This window comes from Silurus aristotelis, assembly GCF_946808225.1.
Source record: "Silurus aristotelis genome assembly, chromosome: 6".
NCBI lineage: Eukaryota > Metazoa > Chordata > Actinopteri > Siluriformes > Siluridae > Silurus > Silurus aristotelis.
In genome coordinates this window covers 2,563,262-2,586,278 of record NC_139579.1, presented here as the reverse complement: position 1 = coordinate 2,586,278, position 23,017 = coordinate 2,563,262, and the positions used below count along the sequence as shown (strand labels likewise).

Sequence of the window (23,017 nt, the reverse complement as noted above, 5' to 3'; positions counted from 1 at the left end):
CGTGTTATTGGAATTAAATCAAATTTGAGAATTGATTTGACCTTCATGCCCTGAAAATGTCATTCGTTAAAGATTTAGAGATGAAAATGTAACAGTCTCAGTTATTCACTTTATCTGGATTCTAGAATCTTTTACATCACAGCTCTAAAAAGAAAAATATCTACATTAATGTATAAATGTGTTTTTTTTTTGTTTTTTCTTTACTTACTTTCTAACTTCTCCTTTTGCAGTGTTGATGTTGAGTAAAGAGCTTTAACACTACGGCTCAGAAAGTAGTTTGAGTTTCTTTAGCAGCAGCTGCACATCAAACACTTGTACTGAGGATCATTTACATCATTATTCTGATTATTTCAATATCTATTTTTTTTTTTTTATATAGTCATTTTTTAAGTTAAATTAAATATTGTTCTTCAATTGATAGATGAGATTAGAGATGTGAAGTTTGGCCCGGTGTCAGGACATTGTTTGGAATAATTGGGACAAATTGTAAAAATGTGTATTTATTCCTGACTTAATTGTTAATTTATGGTCTAGTTTACTGTATACGAAGTGCAGCAAGTGTTTTTAATATTTATGCAAAAATTTTAAACCCCTTTTAGTGTCTATGTAAAGCTCAGGAAATGCTCTGAGTGTCCATAGAATTAAATATGGTTTCATTATGAGAGAGAGAGAGAGAGAGAGAGAGAGAGAGAGAGAGAGAGAGAGAGAGCAAGAGCGAGAGAGAGAGAGAGAGAGAGAGAGAGAGAGAGAGAGAGAGAGAGAGAGAGCAAGAGCGAGAGAGAGAGAGAGAGAGAGAGAGAGAGAGAGAGAGAGAGAGAGAGAGAGAGAGAGAGAGAGAGACCGCATTCCCCTCTGGTTCTCCTGTACAGTCTGTTCTTTTGTATTTATCATAAAAAAAAATTATTCTGTAAATAACACTCTTTTCTCCCCCTCTTTCTGTCCTTCTCAAATTCTGTATTTTGTTCTATATTAATAAAGTTTATTTATAAAGATTTATAAATAAAGTTCTCTCTTTTGTAAATTGTTCCTGTTAAATAAAAAGGTTTTAAAATTCAAAATATGTAAAAATGGATATATAATGAAAAGAAATATTTCTTCCTTTCAGCCTTTTTTTTCTCTCTGTGCTTCAAACTTTGTGTTATTCCTCTTTCTGTAAAGATTTATCAAGATGCATATTATTATTATTATTATTATTATTATTATTATTATTATTATTATTATTATTATTATTATTATTATTGACATTAAATACGCTTGTCTACTTCATGCTCAGGTGTGCTGTTTGTCACTCCAATATTTACTGTATAGTTAAACAAAAAACAAAGTAAAACAGGATATCCTGATATACTGTAGGGTTAAATTTTTTGCATGAAATTATTTAAAAATGTTAAGATTATTGAAGACTGACATGTATCTGTGTCACATCTCAGATCAGCTGCACGAGCTTCAGACTGGTGGACTGGAAAAATAAAAGACAATTTTACGACACTTTTACTGTAATATCCGCTGTAACAGCTCATTGCATACCAATAGTCTGTCCTAATCATGGTGTAACAGTGAGAGGAAGCAGAGGCAGAGGGTACACAATTTCCTGTAGACAAGTTTTATAAAAGACCAAAAAAAAAAAAAAAAAAAAAAGAACCCGGGAAACTGCGACCTCTGCTGCCGAGAAAGAGAAATGTCCCGCGTTCACACAAAATTCACAATATGTAATTTAATACACAAACGAAGCTCATTTTACACAAATAAAATTAGCTACTTATCCGACGGCGTGTATCTGGAAAAATAGGAGTTGCTTATTTTATTCTGTTGACGATGAATTTTATATATATTAATTCATGTAACTTCTACATTGTGCAGTTTTGTTTGGGGTTTTTCGGGTAGTTACACACCCTGTCCAGCAGATGTCAGTATGTGGCGTTCATGCATTCATTTTCAAAAGGCTTTCGTTTTGTTGTTTTTTTAATAAAGGGATTTATTTATTCATTCATTCATTCATTCATTCATTCATTTATTCCTCTAAATATTACACAAACAATTAATGGCCCCTAAAACAATTGCAGTCATTGTTAATTATTATTAGTACTTTAAATTTTTTTTTTTGCTGAATTAGGAAACCCACATTTTTTTAGAGAATATCTACATGCAGTTACACTATTTCTCTACAGTAAATATCACATGCTATTCCTGCATTTGCTTTTAATCGTGGTGAGATTTTCTCCCTTCATGTCCACTGAATCTAAGCTGTTTTGCACTTTTTTCTTCTTTTTTTTCTCAACACAATCTTTATTAAAATTATAGAGTGAAATAAACAGCAATGGTTGAAAAAAATAAATATTTTATTTGTATAGCGCTTTTTACAATGAACATTGAAAAGCAGCTTTACACAGAACATGTGGTGATAATAAATTAGTATGTTCTTTATTAGTAAGTTTGTGCCTGATGAGTGAGCCGCTGGCGACTGTGGCAAGGAAAAACTCCCCGAGATGGCAAGAGGAAGGAAGAACCCATCCTCATCTGGGTTGCACCGAATGTCCATTTGTTGCAGCTATACAATGTTGCAGGGTGCAGTGATTGTGATCAGAAGCAAACTTTCCCCTCTGGTTCTACGGTGTCTGTTCTTTTGTATTTCTCGTACAAATAATTTTCTGGATTATAAAGAAGAGTGAAATCATGAAACTGGTCCACAGCCGTCATCAGATCTCAAAGCGTTTGTCTTTTTGGAAATGTTCTTTACGAGTAATTCTGTTGTTGAAAAGTCTGAAGATACAAAACGAAATTGAAAATGTTAATAAAAAGGTCGGACATCACATACATTAGTACATACACACCATTTCCATACAAATCTGTAAATATAGTGTATGTTGTGTATGTATAAACAAACAACACAAACACACACGATCTTACCGAACTGTCTGCATGTTACTGCTGGTGGAGACGATTGTGTAGATTCTTCCTGCTAAATTATCGTCTATAGCATTGTGACTCAGGCTAAAGAACAGAACAAACATATATATAAATACAATGAGCATAATACTGTAGATACACACACACACACACACACACACACACACACACACACACACACACGCACACACGCACACAAACACACAAACACACACACACACACACACACACACACACACACACACACACTGCAAACTCACTCCAGGACAGCTGTTTTATGCAGGTGTGGGAACAGCAGCTCCAGGCCGTGCTCAGAGAGCTTACAGTGGCTGAGGTCCAGTTCTGAAAGACCTTCAGTAAATTCCAGAAACAATGTGAGTGATCTACAGGCCTGGAGGTCCAGAGGGGTCTTACTGAGGTCCAGCTCTCCATCCAGAGCCTGAGAGAGGGATCTAACATGCCTCACACACTCTGACTCATTTACCACACGAAGAAGAGCCAAGAACTGAAGCAACAAGGGTTTACTACAGCTGTGTTAGAACAAGAGAGAGAGAGAGAGAGAGAGAGAGAGAGAGAGAGAGAGAGAGAGAGAGAGAGAGAGAGAGATTAGTCCAGTGACATTAAAAAATAAAGATTCTACTTGACCTGGTTACAAATAAAAACTTAATAAAAGTAAATCATGAAAACTCATGTGTGTCTCACCGCAGTCTCACAGTATGTAGAATGGGGAAGAACAGGTCCAGTGTTGCATCTTCTATCTGACAGTCCTTCAGAATGAGTTCTGTAAGATGGTGAGAATTCTGGATGGCTGTGCTGATATCTATGCAGTCCTCAGTGGTCAGAGGCAGAACATTATCCTGTGTTTCTGTGGTCAGATCTAAACCAGTGCTATAAGAGAAGTCCAGTCTGTTCTTCAGAGCAGAGAAAACTGCTGTTGCTGCCCCCCTCTGGAGCTCAGAGTTACTGCAGCAGTGAAGCAACTTCAGCAGCAGGACCCTGTCAACACTGACAACAAAGAAGTATTTTTAATGTTACAATGTTTGTTTCTTTTATTAACAAGATTACAATCACTTATGTAGATCTTTTCCCTAGGTATTGTCCTTGTGAACACCTGAGTTACCTTAGCTGAGAAACTTTGTTGAACAGAGGCAGAATCTTCATTAGGTCCTCCTCCTGTATGGAGGTCCACAGCAGGTTCAGACAGACAGATGTAGAGTGTTGGAGAGTGAAGTGCAGGGCAGTAGAGTGGTAGGAGTCCAGCTCTATATTGCTCAGGTTGATACAGCTGTGTGTTGAACTCAAAAGACCGGACACAGAGTCAGCAGATCGAGTCACATAGATCTCTCTGATGACTGACAGCAAAACCCTGGGGTTCAATCTGTGGAGGTTACAAACACATCCATCCATACATAAGCCTTCACCAACTCTGTATCTCTCGCATTCTCAATAACAGCTTTACTTAAACGTGCAGTTAACTTTTTACCGCATCTAAAATAGACAGATTTCATGTAAAAAAAAAAAAAACAAGAAAAAAAAAAAACAAGATGAACAGGACAAATTGGCTTATTACTATATAATGTTTAAAAGACAAAGATATATTTTATTGAATAATTTTACTTAATAATTATTTGTAAATACTATAGTGTTTTTGTATCATTTGATTAACTGAATCTCTCTCTCAAGATCCAAGGCTTGATATGGTTATATTTTAGATCAGAATTATACAGAAATACAGAAAATTATAAAGGGTTCACTAACATTTAAGCAGCACTTTATGTATTAGACACAAAATCCTCACTTTCAGTCGCATGTTGTATAAATAAATCTGTACATAATGTATGTATAAGAAGAAATTAAAGATTTTGTTTCTTAATAAAAGTGACTAAGATTAGCCTAAAAAATCCGTAACATTTTAAATTTAAACTCTTTATTTTTCTAATTAACCCAAGCAATTTCACATTTTATACTTAAAAATTTTAATTATATTAATTAAACTGTACGACTACACAAGTGGTTGATGTTTAAAACTAGAACCATTTAAAATTCTATTTAAAACTGAATACAAAAATATGGACAAATTATTATTATTATTATTATTAAATTAGCTTTCAAAATTACAAATGACCTTTCAATAATAATAATAGGGCACTTAGGACAATTAATTTTCATTCTCTGCTTATTAACATGTTTAGTATATAACAGGAAACATTAATAAACAAGGGATGAGGGTTAAAATGAAAAGATTCAATATTCAACAGTATTCAAAACAAACCTGAGCTGTGAGATGTAGGGCAGACACTGAAGGAAACTCCTCACTTTAGTCTCATGAACAAAAGAGTTTCTCAGCTCCACTGGTTTTTTCACGACCAGGAAAATACAAAGAGCACATGTGGTGGAGCCAATGCCAGCTTCTGTTTGTTCAGGTAAGTGCTCTGTGACTCTGTGCAAGCATGAGCAAGAGCAAACAAAACTTTCAGCTGTGTGTCCTACATTGTCCCTGTTTCATTACTGGGGGAATACACACAGCCTGTGTGTCGTTTGCTTGGAAGAGGAGCATGCTCGGTCGGCTCTCAAGGGAGTCGACTGCTCGCATTGTAGCCGCATGTCTATGCAGACTCTCCGCTCCCAGAGAGCACTCTTCAAGGACAGTGCGCCCGCTGTTCCCGAGGCAAAGCCTGGAGATGGGAAACCCCCTTTCTCACGCCTCACCTGCTGGTTCTAGCGCTCGTCCCCCGGCTTCCAATGCACGCCGGCGGTTTCTTCCCCCGGCACGTGCAGTGCAGTGCTCCACCTTTCATCCAATGAGAAGGGAGAAATCATGGAGACTAGCGTGCCTACGGATTCCTCCCAGCCTGTGCTGTATGAGGAGCTCCTGGAGGTAGTGACGCATGCCATGTCCAAGCTCAAGCTAGCTTGGCCAATTGAGAGACGGAAGCAGCGTGCACCCAGTAAGCTGAATGAGTGCTTCCTGCGCTTCACACTGGGCCTGCCTTTCTTCCCGGATCTGCACACTGAGGTATCCAGGTCCTGGGACAGCCCATATGCGGCCCGCCTCTTTACCTTTAGTCTTGCTGTATGCGAACGTAGATGGCATGGATGGAAGAGATGCTTGCTTTGCTATCTCTCCCTGCATGCAGCGCCGTCGCTTATGGCCCCGGTGCTGCCCACTAAGCTGTTGCGCTCCACTTCGGCTCTGGTGGGCAAGGTTTACGCGGCAGCGGGTCAGGCTGTGGATTGCCTCCACACGATGGCTGTGTTGCAGGCATACCAGGCTGAGACACGTCTGGCAGGCTTTCCCAGATGTGTCTTAGTGGGTTCTGCACACGGTAGAGATGGGCTACTCAATTCAGTTCAGGTCCTCTCCCCCTCGCTTCAACAGGGTGTATCCCACTCTGAGCAGGCTCTGGTCCTGGAACAAGAAGCACTCACTCTCTTAAGGAAGGAGACAATCGAGGTGGTCTCTCCTTTACACAGAGAGTCTGGTACTCCGTGGTTCCAAAGAAGGATGGCGGGTTGCGTCCATTCCTAGATCTACGCTCCTTGAACTGCTCGCTAATAAGGCTCAGGTTCAGGATGCTCAAGCAGGTCGTGTCTCAAAACAGTTTCGAGGACTGGTTTGTCACAATAGATCTAAAGGATGCATGCTTCCACATATCCATCCTTCCGGTTTACAGGAGGTTCCTGAGGCTTGCTTGCTTATCAAAACCGGGGCTTCCCATTCGGCCTTGCGCTCTCACTCCGCACCTTCACAAAGTGTATAGATGCGGCCTTGACCCCGCTGAGACTCCGGGGGCATCCGCATTCTAAACTATATCGATGATTGGTTGATTTTAGCTTGATCAGAGCTCCTGGCAGTCCGGCATCAAGATGTCCTTCTCACCTGTATGAAGTAGCTGGGCTCTAAAGACTAAACGCCAAGAATAGTATGCTTTCTCCAGTACAGAGAACCACCTTCTATAGTATGGGTTAGGGTTAGGGTTAACCCTAACCCTAACCCTAACCCTAACCCTAACCCTCTCTTAGTATGGGACTCGACCGTCATGCGAGTACAGCTGTCTCCCGCATGGATTGAAGCTATCCTCACGGCAGTCAAGAGAGTGAGAGAAGGCCAGTCACTTACTGTGAAGCAGTTCCAGAGGCTGCTCGGGCTCATGGCAGAAGCATGCAGTGTGATTCCATTTGGCCTCCTGCACATGAGACCCCTCCAGTGGTGGCTCAGAGACAGAGGGTTCTCCCGCAAGGGCAACCTACTCCGCACTATCAAGGTCTCGCGGCGAGCCCTTCGAGCCTTAGATATATGGAAAGAACCTGCGTTCCTGTGCTCCTTGTCATTGCGTAATGACCTAATTCTTATGTCTCTCACGTGGCACATAAACTGGCTGGAGATGCTGGCCATGTTTCTGGCTCTGGAACACTTACTTCCAGACCTGAAAGTTCACCATGTGCTAGTCCATCTCTTCCCGGTGGCCCCCTGGATGAACGGGCAGACCATGGTTAGTAGACCTAGTGTCCCTACTCTAGGGAGTTTACCCCTGGCATGGACAGTGCCTTTCTCTACCCCAGACTGGGGTATGTACCTAAAGTGCCCTCGGTTCCCCCACAACCCGTCGTGTTACAGGCATTCTATCCTCCTCCCTTTTAAGCCCCTGACCAGAAGAAGCAAAACCGACTGTACGTTCATGGAGGAAGTCGGAGCAGCTGTTTGTCTGCTATGACCCCTATAAAAAAAGGGCTACCTGCCAACAAGCAGACTCTCAGTAGGTGGATTGTGGATGCTTTTCTAATGAGTCCTCTGGTCTTCCCACTCCTTTTGGGGTCAAGACTCACTCCACTCGGAGTGTGTCAGCTTCTACGGCCTGGTACGCTTGAGTCCCACTTCAGGACATCTGCAATGCTGTGGGCTGGTCCACCCTGCTGACCTTTATCAGGTTCTATAACCTTGACCTTAGAGCCACTCCCGGCTCCTCTGTACTGAGCTCTGGTTGTGCTCTTTCACACTAGGCAGGGACTGGTCAGTGCGGCATGAATGGACTCTCATTCACAAAGCTTTGTGATGCAGCTCGAGTTCCTGAAAGGGAACTCAGGGAACTAGGGTTACATACGTAACCTAGAGACGATCTGAACCCAGGACCTCTCGCACCAGCCAGAAGCCAGAATCATACCCCTAGACCATTCTAATAGACACCAGAGCAGCCCAGTTGTTTATTTTAGCTGATATATTGCCATTTTCGAGCGCTTCATTCTGTGGGTCGAATGCTGTTTGTCCTTTCCACAGCTGCCTGTGGAGGATTTAAAAGAATACCCTGAGGTGTTTTCAGCATGTGTATTTACTAGAGCCCAAGTATGTAAGTTTGAAAACTTTATTGATCGTTCCAACTCGTTTTTATGATCTCCTGAGTTATCTGAAAAATCACTGTCTGTGCTAGTTCTGAACAGAAAGTAAGGAATGTATGCAGACTATGAAGTCTTTGAAGACTTTCAAAGTCCATATCATTTAGTGTTTCAGGGTGCTTGTTAGTGTTTTCACTACTCATTTAAATAAATGTTGCGAAAGTACTGTTTGGACACTGGCAAAGATTGGGATGGAGGCGTACCCCTAGTTTTATTTGTGGCATGTGAAGTGGTACAAGAATCTCTTTCATTTAGTCCTGTGGAGCTGGTTTTTGACATGCGGTACATGGACCTTTACAGGTTCTTAAACAATCTTTTACAGAGTTTAGGAGGGAATGTTATAGACTTGTATTAGTCTAAAAATGTAGAAAGTGTGGATTATGATCAAGAAAGAGGACAATAAATATGCCAAGTTAATACTCACAAAGCAAAACAAATAATATGAAACCTAATAGAAATATAAATTCATCAGTTAAAAACAGATCAATATTTTTTTTTTCATTGCTATTGCTCTTTCTTGGTCACAATTGCCATCAGGTAATTTGAGGAAATGATTACAGACTATAAAAACACTTAAGTGTAAGTCTATGGAGATTTGAGAAATTGCATAATTTTAACTGTTTAAAAACAAAACAAACCCAGGAGTCCAGGAGGATGTGACATAAATCATAACAGTATTTTATATCACACAAACACCTGATAAAAAAATTACTGAACATTGGTATATTAAAAAAATATGTTACATGCCCTACCCTTAAAAAGGGGAATGAAACACTAGCTAACAATAACAGTTCAGATTAATAATCGAGGTTGAATCTCAATGTAGAGCCATATTCCTGTCAAGAAACAGAATTTTACAGCAAACTAATCACAAATAATAGTCCTCCAATAATCCATTAAATTAGCAGCAGGTGGCATTTTACTGCTACAGGGTTTTATCAGTTGTGTTTATAGATAATAAGTATAGCCACGGGTGAGACTTTACTGGGTGTTTGTATTCTTCTTGTGGAGAAAATGTTCTACATATTGCAGTAAATTGATAACTGAAATTTTTTTTTAGATTTATTATTCAGATAGATTAAGGTTTAAGATCCATTCGACAAATGCTATTTTTCTTTCCTAAAAACCTCAAATAAAATTTTTTTAATATACCAATGTTCAGTAATTTTTTCATCAGGTGTTAAATTATGCAATTTCTCAAATCTCCATAGACTTACACTTAAGTGTTTTTTATAGTCTGTAATCATTTCCTCAAATTATCTGATGGCAATTGTGACCAAGAGAGAGCAATAGCAATGAAAAAAAAATATATTGATCTGTTTTTAACTGATTAATTTATATTTCTATTAGGTTTCATATTATTTGTTTTGCTTTGTGAGTATTAACTTGGCATATTTATTGTCCTCTTCTTGATCATAATCCACACTTTCTACATTTTTAGACTAATACAAGTCTATAAAATTCTCTCCTAAACTCTGTTTTTAATAACCAAACAGTAAAATTTAGAATAGTTTTAGAAAAATAGTTTACCTGAATTCTGAGATTTCCAGGAAAATATTTTGTGTAGAAAAACGTGGGCATTGTAAAATTATACATACAAATTGAAAATATTCATTACCTGAGCTGTGAGATGTAGGGCAGACACTGAAGGAAACTCATCACTTTACTTTTATCATCTGAGCAGTTTCTCAGCTCCAATGGTTTCTTCTGTGTTTGGAGTTTCATCACTTCTAGGAGGAGGGAGATGTTTATCTCTGAGAGAGTTATGGACCAGACATCAGGACCTGGTTGGTAAACTGGCAGCAATGCTGGAAGGACACTTCTGCCTGTTTCACTCTCATACTGCTTCACATGGCAGTAAAGATCCAGCAGGAAATCACTTTGTTCTTCGTTATTTGGCATAATTTTCTTCACTGTCTGCTGGATGTGTTGTGGTTGGTGTAGAGCTGCTTGTAGGCACAAATTCAGTCTAAATGTTCTACATCTCTTTACATGTTCTTTCTTTCCATGTGTAAGAACAGACCTGCAGAAAGTAAAAGGATGGCAATATTACAGTGCATGATGGGAAAGACAATATGTCAATGCCCCAATTTTAACCCTCATTCTCTTGCATTTACAGTCTCTTAAAGTTTCTAAAAGTGTCTAAGAAATTACAAACTATAAAAACAACACCAGTGGGAGCTACCAAAGTCTCTTCGGCTTATTGACAGTAATGTTGTAAAGCTGCACAGACTATATATTAGGAATAATATAAAAAAGGCATTAAAACCTTTCCAAGTTTGGCAGGATTTTCATTATGGGAATTGCCTGAAAAGGTTTTAACATATTGTCCAGATCAGATTTAAACACAATCATCTTCCTTTAATCTTAAAAAAATAATAAAATTATTAGGGATTGAAAATATATGCAGAAATTTGTTTTATTTTTTTCTGCCAAGTGTAATATAATCACGATAAAGTGGATTTCAGTAACATGGAGACCTTGGACAAACCAGCAGCAGTATTTATTTGAAAATTTTTCAATCATTAGTTTAAAAATGTACTTGATAAAAAATTCATGACCCCATAATGTCCTCAATTATATACATAAGTGTGACCCAACCTGGTGCAGAAATGAATACAGAGGAAGATAAGGATTTAAGAATAAAAGCACAGTGAGGGTTTGTGTTTAACTCTTCACCTGCATGAGTCTCACTCAGCCAATAATATGATTTTCACTAACACAACTTTGATATGTAAGTAAACTTATGTAACTGAATAAACCACACAGGAAGAGACGGCTCAGATTCCTCAAACCAATCTACAAGATGATGCCTTTTCTAGAACTTTACACTAAACTTTTATAACACATAGGAAGAGTTTCCTGTTCACTGCACCCAGTTTAGACAATATAAATAACATGGCATATAGCTTTACTTTTTAATACTACAATAAATAAAATATTAAGTTTCTTTTAATAATGAGCTTAATACCTGAGTTCTGAGATGTAGGGCAGACACCAAAGGAAACTCCTCACTTCACGCTCTTCTTCTGTGCAGTTTCTCAGCTCCACTGGTTTCTTCTGTGTTTGGAGTTTCAGCACTTCCAGGAGGAGGGAGACTTTTCTCTCCGAGAGTTTTATGGACCAGACTGAAACTGAGTTATAAACTGGCAGCAATGCTGGAAGAACACAGCTGCCTGTTTTACTCTCATACTGCTTCACATGGAAGTACAGATCCAGCAGGAAATCACTCTGTTCATCTTTATAATAGGGCATAATTATCGGCACTGTCTGCTGGATGTGTTGTGGTTGGTGTAGAGCTGCTTGTAGACACAAATCCAGTCTAAATGTTCTACATCTTTTTTTATTTTCTTTCTCTTCAAGTATAGAATCAAACCTGATGAAAAGGGAAAGGCTTGCATTATTACAGTGTATATCGTAAAAGACAAAATAGTTAATCAAGCAGTGTTGCTCTACATTTAAGGAGTTAATTTAACAATAAAAAGTGAAAGATAATCCTAGTTTTAGTGAAAATGCTGTTAGTTAAATTCTACCTTGTTAACTATACTCTTTAAAGCTCGCCCCTCAATCTAACCCTGAAGATCTGAACAGATTTTTCTCGTTGCCACTTTCTTTTACATTGCACCGAAAGGTAAGCTCTTTTAAGTAATGTATTAAAAAAATGTATATATTATGGGAATATATGTGCTAATATCAATGCATAAGTTGTACGCTGTCGAACTTTAATGAACCCAAGCACACCTCATTCTGCTTAATGAGGTACTGATTTGGTGATCACCTCAATCCAATCCTATTTAATGGGGGAAAAGAATAAAAAAGCACTGCTGTAATCAGCACTCTCGTCTAGCAATGTGGCCAACTGGATGGTAAAAAAGTGCTAGAAGTCTTTCAAAGGTAATTGGAAATTTAAAAACAACCAATAACATGCAGTGAAAAAAATTTTAAAGAAAAGTTTTGGGTAAAGAAAAAAGGCTCAATCTTAGTTTTACTGGCACAAGGATTCAGTGAGTATCAAGTTGCTTCTATTCTTAATATTTCAAAGATGGCAGTTCACAAAAACAAGCTCAAGCAACAGACACCAGGGACAACAAAGCTACAGCCTGGAAGAGGAACATTTGATCAAGATGTTGTAACTGATACATGCACCTATATTCCCATTATAGCAACACTAAAGGCAATTTAACAAAATCCAAAACTTACTTATTTGTCTAAACCTAGACATATTCCAAAGGAAGACATTTATGTTGACTTAATTGATACAGCATATTTTAAAAGTAACCCTTATTTTATACAGAAAATATGGTCAAATTGTTTGATGGAATCAACAATTTAGGTTTAAATACCATCCAATCCTGGTGCCGAAATTATTGGTGATTTAGTGCAAAGAGATGATAAACACTGGCATCTTTTGCTTTTACTTTTTGAATGTTAACATCATATTTTAACCAGTCCTAAAACAAGGCATGACCATTGAGCTTAAACATTTTATAATTGAACATCAACAGCTATTAAAAAAAGATTTCCTGTAAGAAATGTTTTGCCTAAGCATAACATTATAATACATTATCCACAGTGTATAAGAAAAATTGGACCAGTTCTGCACATTATGTATGTGCTATGAAGCTGAACACAATTTTTTTAAAACACAATTAAAAACTTTCAAAACATCACCCAAACACTAGCCAAAAAGCACCAATTATGTATTGGCATATACTGGTACCCAGTACAGATTGTCTTTTGGCCCTCAAGACTCCTTTCTATCTCATTTTATTCTCTTCAATAAATAATAAAAATAGTAATATTATTATAATAATTATAATAATTATAATAATAATAATAATAATAATAATAATAATAATAATAATAATAATAATAAAGAACACAGATTAGTCAGATTCCTGACACGTGTGTGATTCTCCGTTCACATGCCCTCATTCACAAACCCGCTGCCACAATCATGTTTTATAGTTTCAAACAGTCTGCTTTTTATATCACATTTTTAAATAAACTGTAAATACTTTTTCAAACTAAATACTTCAATAAAACTAAAAACCAATAAGTAAAACAAAATGCCTTTCTCTAACATTGTCCAGCTGATAGCCAGTAGGTTCAAATCGGGTAGCCTCCTAGCTAATTATAAATATTTTTTTAATCTCAGATAATGCCAGATTCCTGTTAAGGAACAGCATTTAGCAGCAAACTCATCAAAAACAATAGCCCTGCATCGATTAAATCAGCAATAGGTGTACATACAGTGCCACATTTCCATCATTTCAGTACATTGCCTGTTTCTCACAATTAATACATTTTTATTCATTGAAATGATTTATTTTGTTTGTAAACTTACACATTAAACCTGAGTTCTGAGATGTAGGGCAGACACTGAAGGAAACTCCTCACTTCACTCTCTTCTTCTGTGCAGTCTCTCAGCTCCATTGGTTTTTTCTCTGTTTGAAGATTCAGCACTTCCAGGAGGAGAGAGACTTTTCTCTTTGAGAGATTTATGGACCAGACTAAAACTGACTGATAAACTGGCAGAAATGCTGGAAGAACACTGCTGCCTGTTTTACTCTCATACTGCTTCACATGGAAGTACAGATCCAGCAGCAAATCACTCTGTTCTTCTTTATAATAGGGCATAATTATCGGCAATGTCTGCTGGATGTGTTGTGGTTGGTGTAGAGCTGCTTGTAGACACAAATCCAGTCTAAATGTTCTACATCTCTTTTCATATTCTTTGTCTCCAAGTATAGAATCAAACCTGATGAAAAGGGAAAGGCTTGCATTATTACAGTGTATATCGTAAAACAAAAAAGAGTTAATCAAGCAGTGTTGCTCTACATTTACTCTCAAGGAGTTAATTTAACAATAAAAAGTGAAAGATAACCCTAGTTTTAGTGAAAATGCTGTCAGTTAAATTCTGCCTTGTTAACTATACTCTTTAAAGCTCGCCCCTCAATTTAACCCTGAAGATCTGAACAGATTTTTCTCGTTGCCACTTTCTTTTACATTGCACCGAAAGGTAAGCTCTTTTAAGTAATGTCTCATCTCACTTTCTCCTGCTTATCCGGGGCCGGGTCGCAGGGGCTGTAGTCTTAGCAGAGATGCCCAGACTTCCCTCTCCCTAGACACTTCTTTCAGCTCTTCCGGGGGGACACCGAGGCGTTCCCAGGCCAGCCGGGAAACATAGTCTCTCAACACCTTGCCGGGAAGGCATCCAGGAGGCATCCGGAACAGATGCCCGAGCCACCTCAGCTGACTCCTCTCGATGTGTAGGAGCAGCGGCTCTACTCTGAGCTCCTCCCGAGTGACCGAGCTTCTCACCCTATCTCTAAGGGATCACCCAGCCACCCTGCGGAGAAAGCAAATTTTGGCCGCCCGTATCCGGGATCTTGTCCTTTCGGTCATGACCCAGAGCTCATGACCATAGGTGAGAGTAGGAACGTAGATTGACCGGTAAATCGAGAGTTTCGCCTTACGGCTCAGCTTTTTCTTCACCACGACAGACCGGTACATCGACCGCATTACTGCAGAAGCTGCACCGATCCGTCTGTCAAACTCCCGTTCCATCCTTCCCTCACTCGCGAACAAAACCCCAAGATACTTAAACTCCTCTGTTTAAGTCTGACTTACTGCCGGCAATGCGAACCAAGCTCCTGCTTCGGTCTTACAAGGACCGGACAGTCCTTAGTAAAGGACCCCGGACCCCGGACCCCATACTCCCGGAGCACCCTCCACAGGCCGCCGCGAGGGACACAGTAGAATGCCTTCTCCAAATCCAGAAAAAACACATGTGGACTGGTTGGGCAAACTCTAATGAACCCTCCAGCACCCTGTAGAGGGTATAGAGCTGGTCCAGTGTTCCACGGCCTGGACAAAAACCACACTGTTTCTCCTGAATCCGAGGTTCTACTATCGGCCGTATTCTCCTCTCCAGTACCCTGGCATAGACTTTCCCAGGGAGGCTGAGAAGTGTGATCCCCCTATAGTTGAAACACACCCTCCTGTCCCCCTTCTTAAAAAGAGGGACCACCACCCCGGTCTGCCATCCCAGAGGCACTGTCCCCGACCGCCACGCGATGCTGCAGAGGCGTGTCAGCCAAGACAGCCCCACAACATCCAGAGACTTAAGGTACTCAGGGCGGATCTCATCCACCCATGGTGCCTTGCCACCGAGGAGTTTCTTGACTAACTCGGTGATTTCAGCTTGGGTGATGGACGATTCCACCTCTGAGCCCTCAGCCTCTGCTTCCTCAATGGAAGACGTGACGGCGGGATTGAGGAGATCCTGGAAGTATTCCTTCCACCGTCCAACGACCTCCCCAGGTGAGGTCAATAGCTCCACACCTCTACTGTAAACATCATTGGTACGGCACTGCTCCCCTCTCCTGAGGCGCCGGACGGTTTGCCAGAATCTCTTTGAGGCCAGCCGATAGTCCTTCTCCATGGCCTCACCGAACTCCTCCCAGGCCCGAGTTTTTGCCTCCACAACCACCAGGGCTGCAGTTCGCTTGGCCTGCCGGTACCCGTCGGCTGCCTTAGGAGTCCCACAAGCCAACCAGGCCCGATAGGACTCCTTCTTCAGCTTGACGGCATCCCTTACTTCCGGTGTCCACCACCGGGTTCGGGGATTGCCGCCTCGACAGGCACCGGAGACCTTACGGCCACAGCTCCGAGCGGCCGCTTCGACAATGGAGGTGGAGAACATGGTCCACTCGGACTCAATATCTCCAGCCTCCCTCGGAATCCGGTCGAAGCTCCGCCGGAGGTGGGAGTTGAAGATCTCTCTGACAGGAGACTCGGCCAAACGTTCCCAGCAGACCCTCACAGTACGCTTGGGTCTGCCGTTTCTGTCCAGCTTCCTCCCCCGCCATCGGATCCAACTCACCACCAGGTGGTGATCAGTTGACAGCTCCGCCGCTCTCTTTACCCGAGTGTCCAAGACATACGGCCGCAGGTCAGATGAAACGACCACAAAGTCGATCATTGACCTACAGCCTAGGGTGTCCTGGTGCCACGTGTACTGATGGACACCCTTATGCTTGAACATGGTGTTCGTTATGGACAAACTGTAACTAGCACAGAAGTCCAATAACTGAACACCGCCCGGGTTCAGATCAGGGGGGCCGTTCCTCCCAATCACGCCCCTCCAGGTGTCACTGTCGCTGCCCACGTGGGCATTGAAGTCTCCCAGTAGAACGACGGAGTCCCCAGTCGAAGCACTTTCCAGCACCCCTCCCAGAGACCCCAAGAAGGCCGGGTACTTTACACTGCCGTTTGGCCCGTAGGCACACACGACAGTGAGAGACCTATCCCCGACCTGTAGGCGCAGGGAAACGACCCTCTCATTCACCTGGGTAAACTCCAACACATGGCGGCTGAGCTGGGGGGCTATAAGCAAACCCACACCAGCCCGCCGCCTTTCACCATGGGCAACTCCAGAGTGGTGAAGAGTCCATCCTCTCTCGAGGAGTGTGGTTCCAGAGCCCAAGCCGTGCGTAGAGGTGATCCCGACTATCTCTAGTCAGAACCTTTCAACCTCACGCACAATCTCAGGCTCCTTCCCCGCCAGCGAGGTGACATTCCACGTCCCTAGAGCTAGCTTCCATGTCCAGGGATCGGGTTGTCGAGGCCCCCGCCTTCGACTGCCGCCCGATCCGCTTCGCACCGCCCCCTTACGGTCCCTTCTGCAGGTGGTGAGCCCACGGGAAGGCAGCCCCACGTCGCTCCTTCGGGCTGAGCCCGGCCGGGCCCAGTTGGGGAAGGCCCGGCCACCAGGCGCTCGCATACGAGCTCCAACCCCGGGCCTGGCTCCAGGGTGGGGCCCCGACTGCACCATACCGGGCGACGTCACGGTCCTTGATCTGTTTTGTCTCATAAGGGGCCCCTCCTTGAACTGCCACCTTAACGTGGTGGAGGGGTTTGAGTACCCGAATGACCCCAGGAGCTATGTTGTCCGGGTCTATATGCCCCTGGTAGGGTCTCCCAAGGCAAACAGGTCCTAGGCGACGAGTCAGACTAAAAGCGGTTCAAAAAACCCCTTTTAAGTAATATATTAAAAAAATTAATATATTATGGGAATATATGTGCTAATATCAATGCATAAGTTGTACGCTGTCGAACTTTAATGAACCCAAGCACACCTTATTCTGCTTAATGAGGTACTGATTTGGTGATCACCTCAATCCAATCCTATTTAATGGGGAAAAGAATAAAAAAGCACTGCTGTAATCAGCACTCTCATTTTAAAGAAAAGTTTTGGGTAAAGAAAAAAGGCTCAATCTTAGTTTTACAGGCACAAGGATTCTGTGAGTATCAAGTTGCTTCTATTCTTAATGTTTCAAAGACGACAGTTCACAAAAACAAGCTCAAGCAACAGACACCAGGGACAACAAAGCTACAGCCTGGAAGAGAAACATTTGTTCCCCTTCAGGAACTCGAGCTGCGTCGAAATGCTATGGGAACGCCTCTGCGTGACCGCGCTCTGAACCACGTGTGTAATCTGACCAATAAGCTTTTGGTACGTGACGTCATCAGCGGGCAACGTCGCGTAAACAGGAAGCTGCGAGATGGACCAGACGCTAGCTCCGGTGAGAGAAGGTAAGCGCCGCAGGGATGCAGGGAGTGTGGCACGGAGACGCAGCGTCTCGTTCCCTCTGGGAACTAGGGTTACGGTCGTAACCTAGAGACGATCAAGATGTTGTAGCTGATACATGCACCTATATTCCCATTATAACAACACTAAAGGCAATTTTACAAAATCCAAAACTTACTTATTTGTCTAAACCTAGACATATTCCAAAGGAAGACATTTATGTTGACTTAATTGATACAGCATATTTTGAAAGTAACCCTTTTTGTAATACAGTAAATATGGTCAAATTGTTTGATGGAATCAACAATTTAGGTTTAAATACCATCCAATCTTGGTGCCGAAATTATTGGTGATTTAGTGCAAAGAGATGATAAACACTGGCATCTTTTGCTTTTACTTTTAGAATGTTAACATCATATTTTAACCAGTCCTAAAACAAGGCATGACCATTGAGCTTAAAAATTTTATAATTGAACATCAACAGCTATTAAAAAAAAGATTTCCTGAAAGAAATGTTTTGCCTAAGCATAACATTATAATACATTATCCACAGTGTATAAGAAAAATTGGACCAGTTCTGCACATGATGTATGTGCTATGAAGCTGAACACAATTAAAAACTTTCAAAACATCACCAAAACACTAGCCAAAAAGCACCAATTATGTATTGGCATATACTGGTAGACAGAACAGATTGTCCTTTGGCCCTCAAGACTCCTTTCTATCTCGTTTTATTCTCTTCACCCCTCACTAGTAAAAATAATAACAATATAATAATAATAATAATAATAATAATAATAATAATAATAATAATAATAATAATAATAATAATAATAATAATAAAGAACACAGATTAGTCAGATTCCTGACACGTGTGTGATTCTCCGTTCACATGCCCTCATTCACAAACCCGCTGCCACAATCATGTTTTATAGTTTCAAACAGTCTGCTTTTTATATTACATTTTTAAATGAACTGTAACTACTCTTACAAACTAAATACTTCAATAAAACTAAAAACCAATAAGTAAAATAAAATGCCTTTCTCTAACATTGTCCAGCTGATAGCCAGTAGGTTCAAATCGGGTAGCCTGCTAGCTAATTATAAATATTCTGAGTTTGAATCTCAGATAATGCCAGATTCCTGTTAAGGAACAGCATTTAGCAGCAAACTCATCACAAACAATAGCCCTGCATTGATTAAATCTGCAATAGGTGTACATACAGTGCCACATTTCCATCATTTAAGTACATTGCCTGTTTCTCACAATTAATACATTTTTATTCATTGAAATTATTTATTTTGTTTGTAAACTTACACATTAAACCTGAGTTCTGAGATGTAGGGCAGACACTGAAGGAAACTCTTCACTTCACTCTCTTTTTCTGTGTAGTCTCTCAGCTCCATTGGTTTCTTCTCTGTTTGAAGATTCAGCACTTCCAGGAGGAGGGAGACTTTTCTCTCTGAGAGGTTTATAGACCAGACTGAAACTGACTGATAAACTGGTAGTAATGCTGGAAGAAAACTGCTGCCTGTTTTACTCTCATACTGCTTCAAATAGAAGTACAGATCCAGCAGGAATTCACACTGTTCTTCTTTATTTGACATAATTTCCTGCACTGTCTGCTGGATGTTTTGTGGTTGGTGTAGAGCTGCTTGTAGACACAAATCCATTCTAAATGTTCTACATCTCTTTTTATGTTCTTTCTCTCCATGTGTACAATCAAACCTGCAGAAAATGAAAGACATTATTACAGTGCATAATGTGAAAGACAACAAGTCAATGCTCCAATTTTCACCCTCACTGACTTGCATTCAGTTATATAATGTTTCTGAAAGTGTCTGATTAAATATAAACTGTAAAAACAGCTTAAGTGGCAGTTACTAAAGTGTCTTTGGCTAATTGACAATAATGTTGTAAAGCTGTTTTCAGTGCACAGACTATATATTAGCGATAATATAAAATAGGCATTAACACCTTTCCAAGTTTGGCAGAATTTTCATTATGGGAATTGCCTGAAACAAGGTTTTGACATATTTTCCAGATCAGATTTAAACAAAAATCACATTTAATCTTAAAAGAATTATCAGGGAATAAAAATGCATGCAGAAAAAAAATCTTTTTTTTCTGCATGCAATTTTATTCCCTGATAATTCTTTTAAGATTAAATGTGATTTTTGTTCTTTTATTCCCTGATAATTCCAAGTGTAATATGATCAAGATAAAGTGGATTTCAGTAACATGGAGACCTTGGACAAACCAGCAGCAGTATTTATTTGAAAACTTTTCAATCATTAGTTTAAAAATGTACTTGATAAAATATTCATGACCCCATAATGTCCTCAATTATATACATAAGTGTGACCCAACCTGGTGCAGAAATGAATACAAAGGAAGATAAGGATTTGAAAATAAAGGCACAGTGAGGGTTTGTGTTTAACTCTTCACCTGCATGAGTCTCACTCAGCCAATAATATGATTTTCACTAACACTTAACTTTTCTATGCAAGTAAACTTATGTAACTGAATAAACCACACAGGAAGAGACGGCTCAGATTCCTCAAACAAGATGATGCCGTTTCTAGAACTTTACACTAAACTTGTACAACACATAGGAAGAGTTTCCGGTTCACTGCACTCAGTTTAGACAATATAAATAACATGGCATATAGCTTTACTTTTTAATACTACAATAAATAAAATATTAAGTTTCTTTTAATAATTCTGCATATTAGTTTGCACAATGTTGTTCAAATCAAAATAATATACTGTTTAGCTGTAGTGCAGAAAATACTAAAACTTATCTGAAAACTTACACAATAAACCTGAGTTCTTCGATGTAGGGCAGACACTGAAGGAAACTCCTCACTTCACTCTCTTCTTCTGTGCAGTCTCTCAGCTCCACTGGTTTCTTCTGTGTTTGGAGTTTCAGCACTTCCAGGAGGAGGGAGACTTTTCTCTCTGAGAGATTTATGGACCAGACTGAAACTGACTGATAAACTGGCAGCAATGCTGGAAGAAAACTGCTGCCTGTTTTACTCTCATACTGCTTCACATGGCAGTAAAGATCCAGCAGGAAATCACTTTGTTCTTCTTTATTTGGCATAATTTTCTTCACTGTCTCCAGGATATTTTGTGGTTGGTGTAGAGCTGCTTGTAGGCACATATCCAGTCTAAATGTTCTACATCTCTTTTCATGTTCTTTAACTCCATGTGTACGAACAAACCTGCAGAAAGTAAAAGGATTACAATATTAAAGTGCATGATGGGAAAGACAATATGTCAATTCCCCAATTTTAACTCTCATTCTTTTGCATTTACAGTCTCTTAATGTTTCTAAAAGTGTCTAAGAAATTACAAACTATAAAAACAACACCAGTGCAGCTAACAAAGTTTCTTCTGTTTGTTGAGCAGAATGTTGTGAAGCTTTTACATCAACACTGCTTCAACTTTGGCAGTTTATTCAATATGAGAATTGCTTTAAAAAACTTTTTAACATACTGTCCAGACCACCACATTTAAACAAACTCACCTGCCTTTAATCTTAAAAAATGGACAGTGATTAAAAATACCTGGAGAAGAAAATAATAATTTTTTTGTCAAATGTAATATGATAAAGAGGATTTCAGTAACATGTTTACTGAACAAACTATCAGCAGTATTTATTTAAAAACTCTGTAATCATTAGATTACAAAAAATTGCATTTTTCCGGAGGTTTTGATCAAATTCATGACCCCATAACGCCCTCACTCCTGTACATAAGTGTGACCCAACCTGGTGCAGAAAAGAATAAAAAGGAAGAAGATAAGAATTTAAGAATAAAGTCACACAGATTTTGTCTTTAACTCTTCACCTGCATGAGTCTCACTCAGCCAATATTATGTTTTTTACTAACACTTAACAAACTTTTTTATGCAAGTAAACTTATATAACTGAATAAACCACACAGGAAGATATGACACAGATTCCTCATATTAAAGATGATGCCTTTTCTTTAGAACTTTACAATAATCTTGTATAACACAGTAAGAGTTTCCTGTTCTTCACTGCATTCAGAGTAAACATTTTTAATTATATACTACAAAGCTTTAATAAGTAAGAGAAGGAAGATGAGGATTTGGGGAAAAAGTCACACAGAGTTTGTGTTTAGCTCTTCACCTGCATGAGTCTCACTCAGCCAGTAACATGTTATTCAGTAAAACTTAAGTTTATATTCAATAAACTTATTTAACTGAATAAATCACACAGCAAGAGAAAAGACAGATTCCGCAAACTCATATAAAAGATGATGCCTTTTCTAGAACTTTACAAAAAACTTGTACAACACAGAAATTGTTTCCTGTTCTTTAGTGCATTCAGTTTAAACATTTTAAATAATTTAGAAAAGGTTTCTCTCAATATAACAAGAAATAAAATATTAAGTTCAGATTCATAATTTTGCATATTCACTTGCACAATCTTGGTAAAAACTCAAAATGATACCTTTTTAGTTGTAGTGCAGAAAATACTAAAGAATGTCTGAAAACTTAAACCTACACATTAAACCTGAGTTCTGAGATGTAGGGCAGACACTGAAGGAAACTCCTCACTTCACTCTCCTCTTCTGTGCAGTCTCTCAGCTCCACTGGTTTCTTCTGTGTTTGGAGTTTCAGCACTTCCAGGAGGAGGGAGACTTTTCTCTCTGAGAGATTTATGGACCAGACTGAAACTGACTGATAAACTGGCAGCAATGTTGGAAGGACACTGCTGCCTGTTTTACTCTCATACTGCTTCACATGGAAGTACAGATCCAGCAGGAAATCACTTTGTTCTTCTTTATTTGGCATAATTCTCTGCACTGTCTGCTGGATGCGTTGTGGTTGGTGTAGAGCTGCTTGTAGACACAAGTCCATTCTAAATGTTCTACATCTCTTTTCATGTTCTTTCTCTCCATGTGTACGATCAAACCTGAGGAAAAGTAAAAGACTCAGATTTGTAGAGTGCATAATGTGAAAAACATCAAGCCAACGCCCCACTTTTCACAATCGCTGCCTTACATTCAAAGTGAATTCATATTTCTAAATGTGATTACAAACTGTAAGAACAGCACTAGTGGCAGCTAGCAAATATTCTTCTGATTAAT

General features: G+C 39.8%; 2 protein-coding genes across 2 annotated transcripts in view; both read right to left on the bottom strand.

Moving 5' to 3' along the window:
• Positions 1-2,321: 2,321 nt before the first annotated feature.
• Positions 2,322-4,324, bottom strand: LOC310728217 (uncharacterized protein). Its single transcript, XM_083545418.1, has 5 exons — positions 4,028-4,324; positions 3,610-3,912; positions 3,168-3,437; positions 2,908-2,991; positions 2,322-2,760 (listed from the first exon to the last, which is right to left on the bottom strand). Exons 1-5 carry the CDS (start codon positions 4,312-4,314, stop codon positions 2,697-2,699), a joined length of 1,008 nt encoding a protein of 335 aa, XP_083401544.1. The 5' UTR covers positions 4,315-4,324; the 3' UTR covers positions 2,322-2,696.
• LOC310727733 (uncharacterized protein) overlaps positions 4,320-23,017 on the bottom strand; it is a gene marked incomplete at its 3' end in the record, with an annotated part of 35,040 nt that continues 16,342 nt past the window's right edge. Inside the window, exons 7-12 of the mRNA XM_083544478.1 lie at positions 22,432-22,842; positions 20,711-21,121; positions 19,212-19,622; positions 13,646-14,059; positions 9,917-10,321; positions 4,320-4,395 (exon numbers count right to left, since the gene is read on the bottom strand). Coding sequence (XP_083400604.1) covers positions 4,320-4,395; positions 9,917-10,321; positions 13,646-14,059; positions 19,212-19,622; positions 20,711-21,121; positions 22,432-22,842 — 2,128 coding nt within the window. The remainder of the gene's footprint in view (positions 4,396-9,916; positions 10,322-13,645; positions 14,060-19,211; positions 19,623-20,710; positions 21,122-22,431; positions 22,843-23,017) is intronic.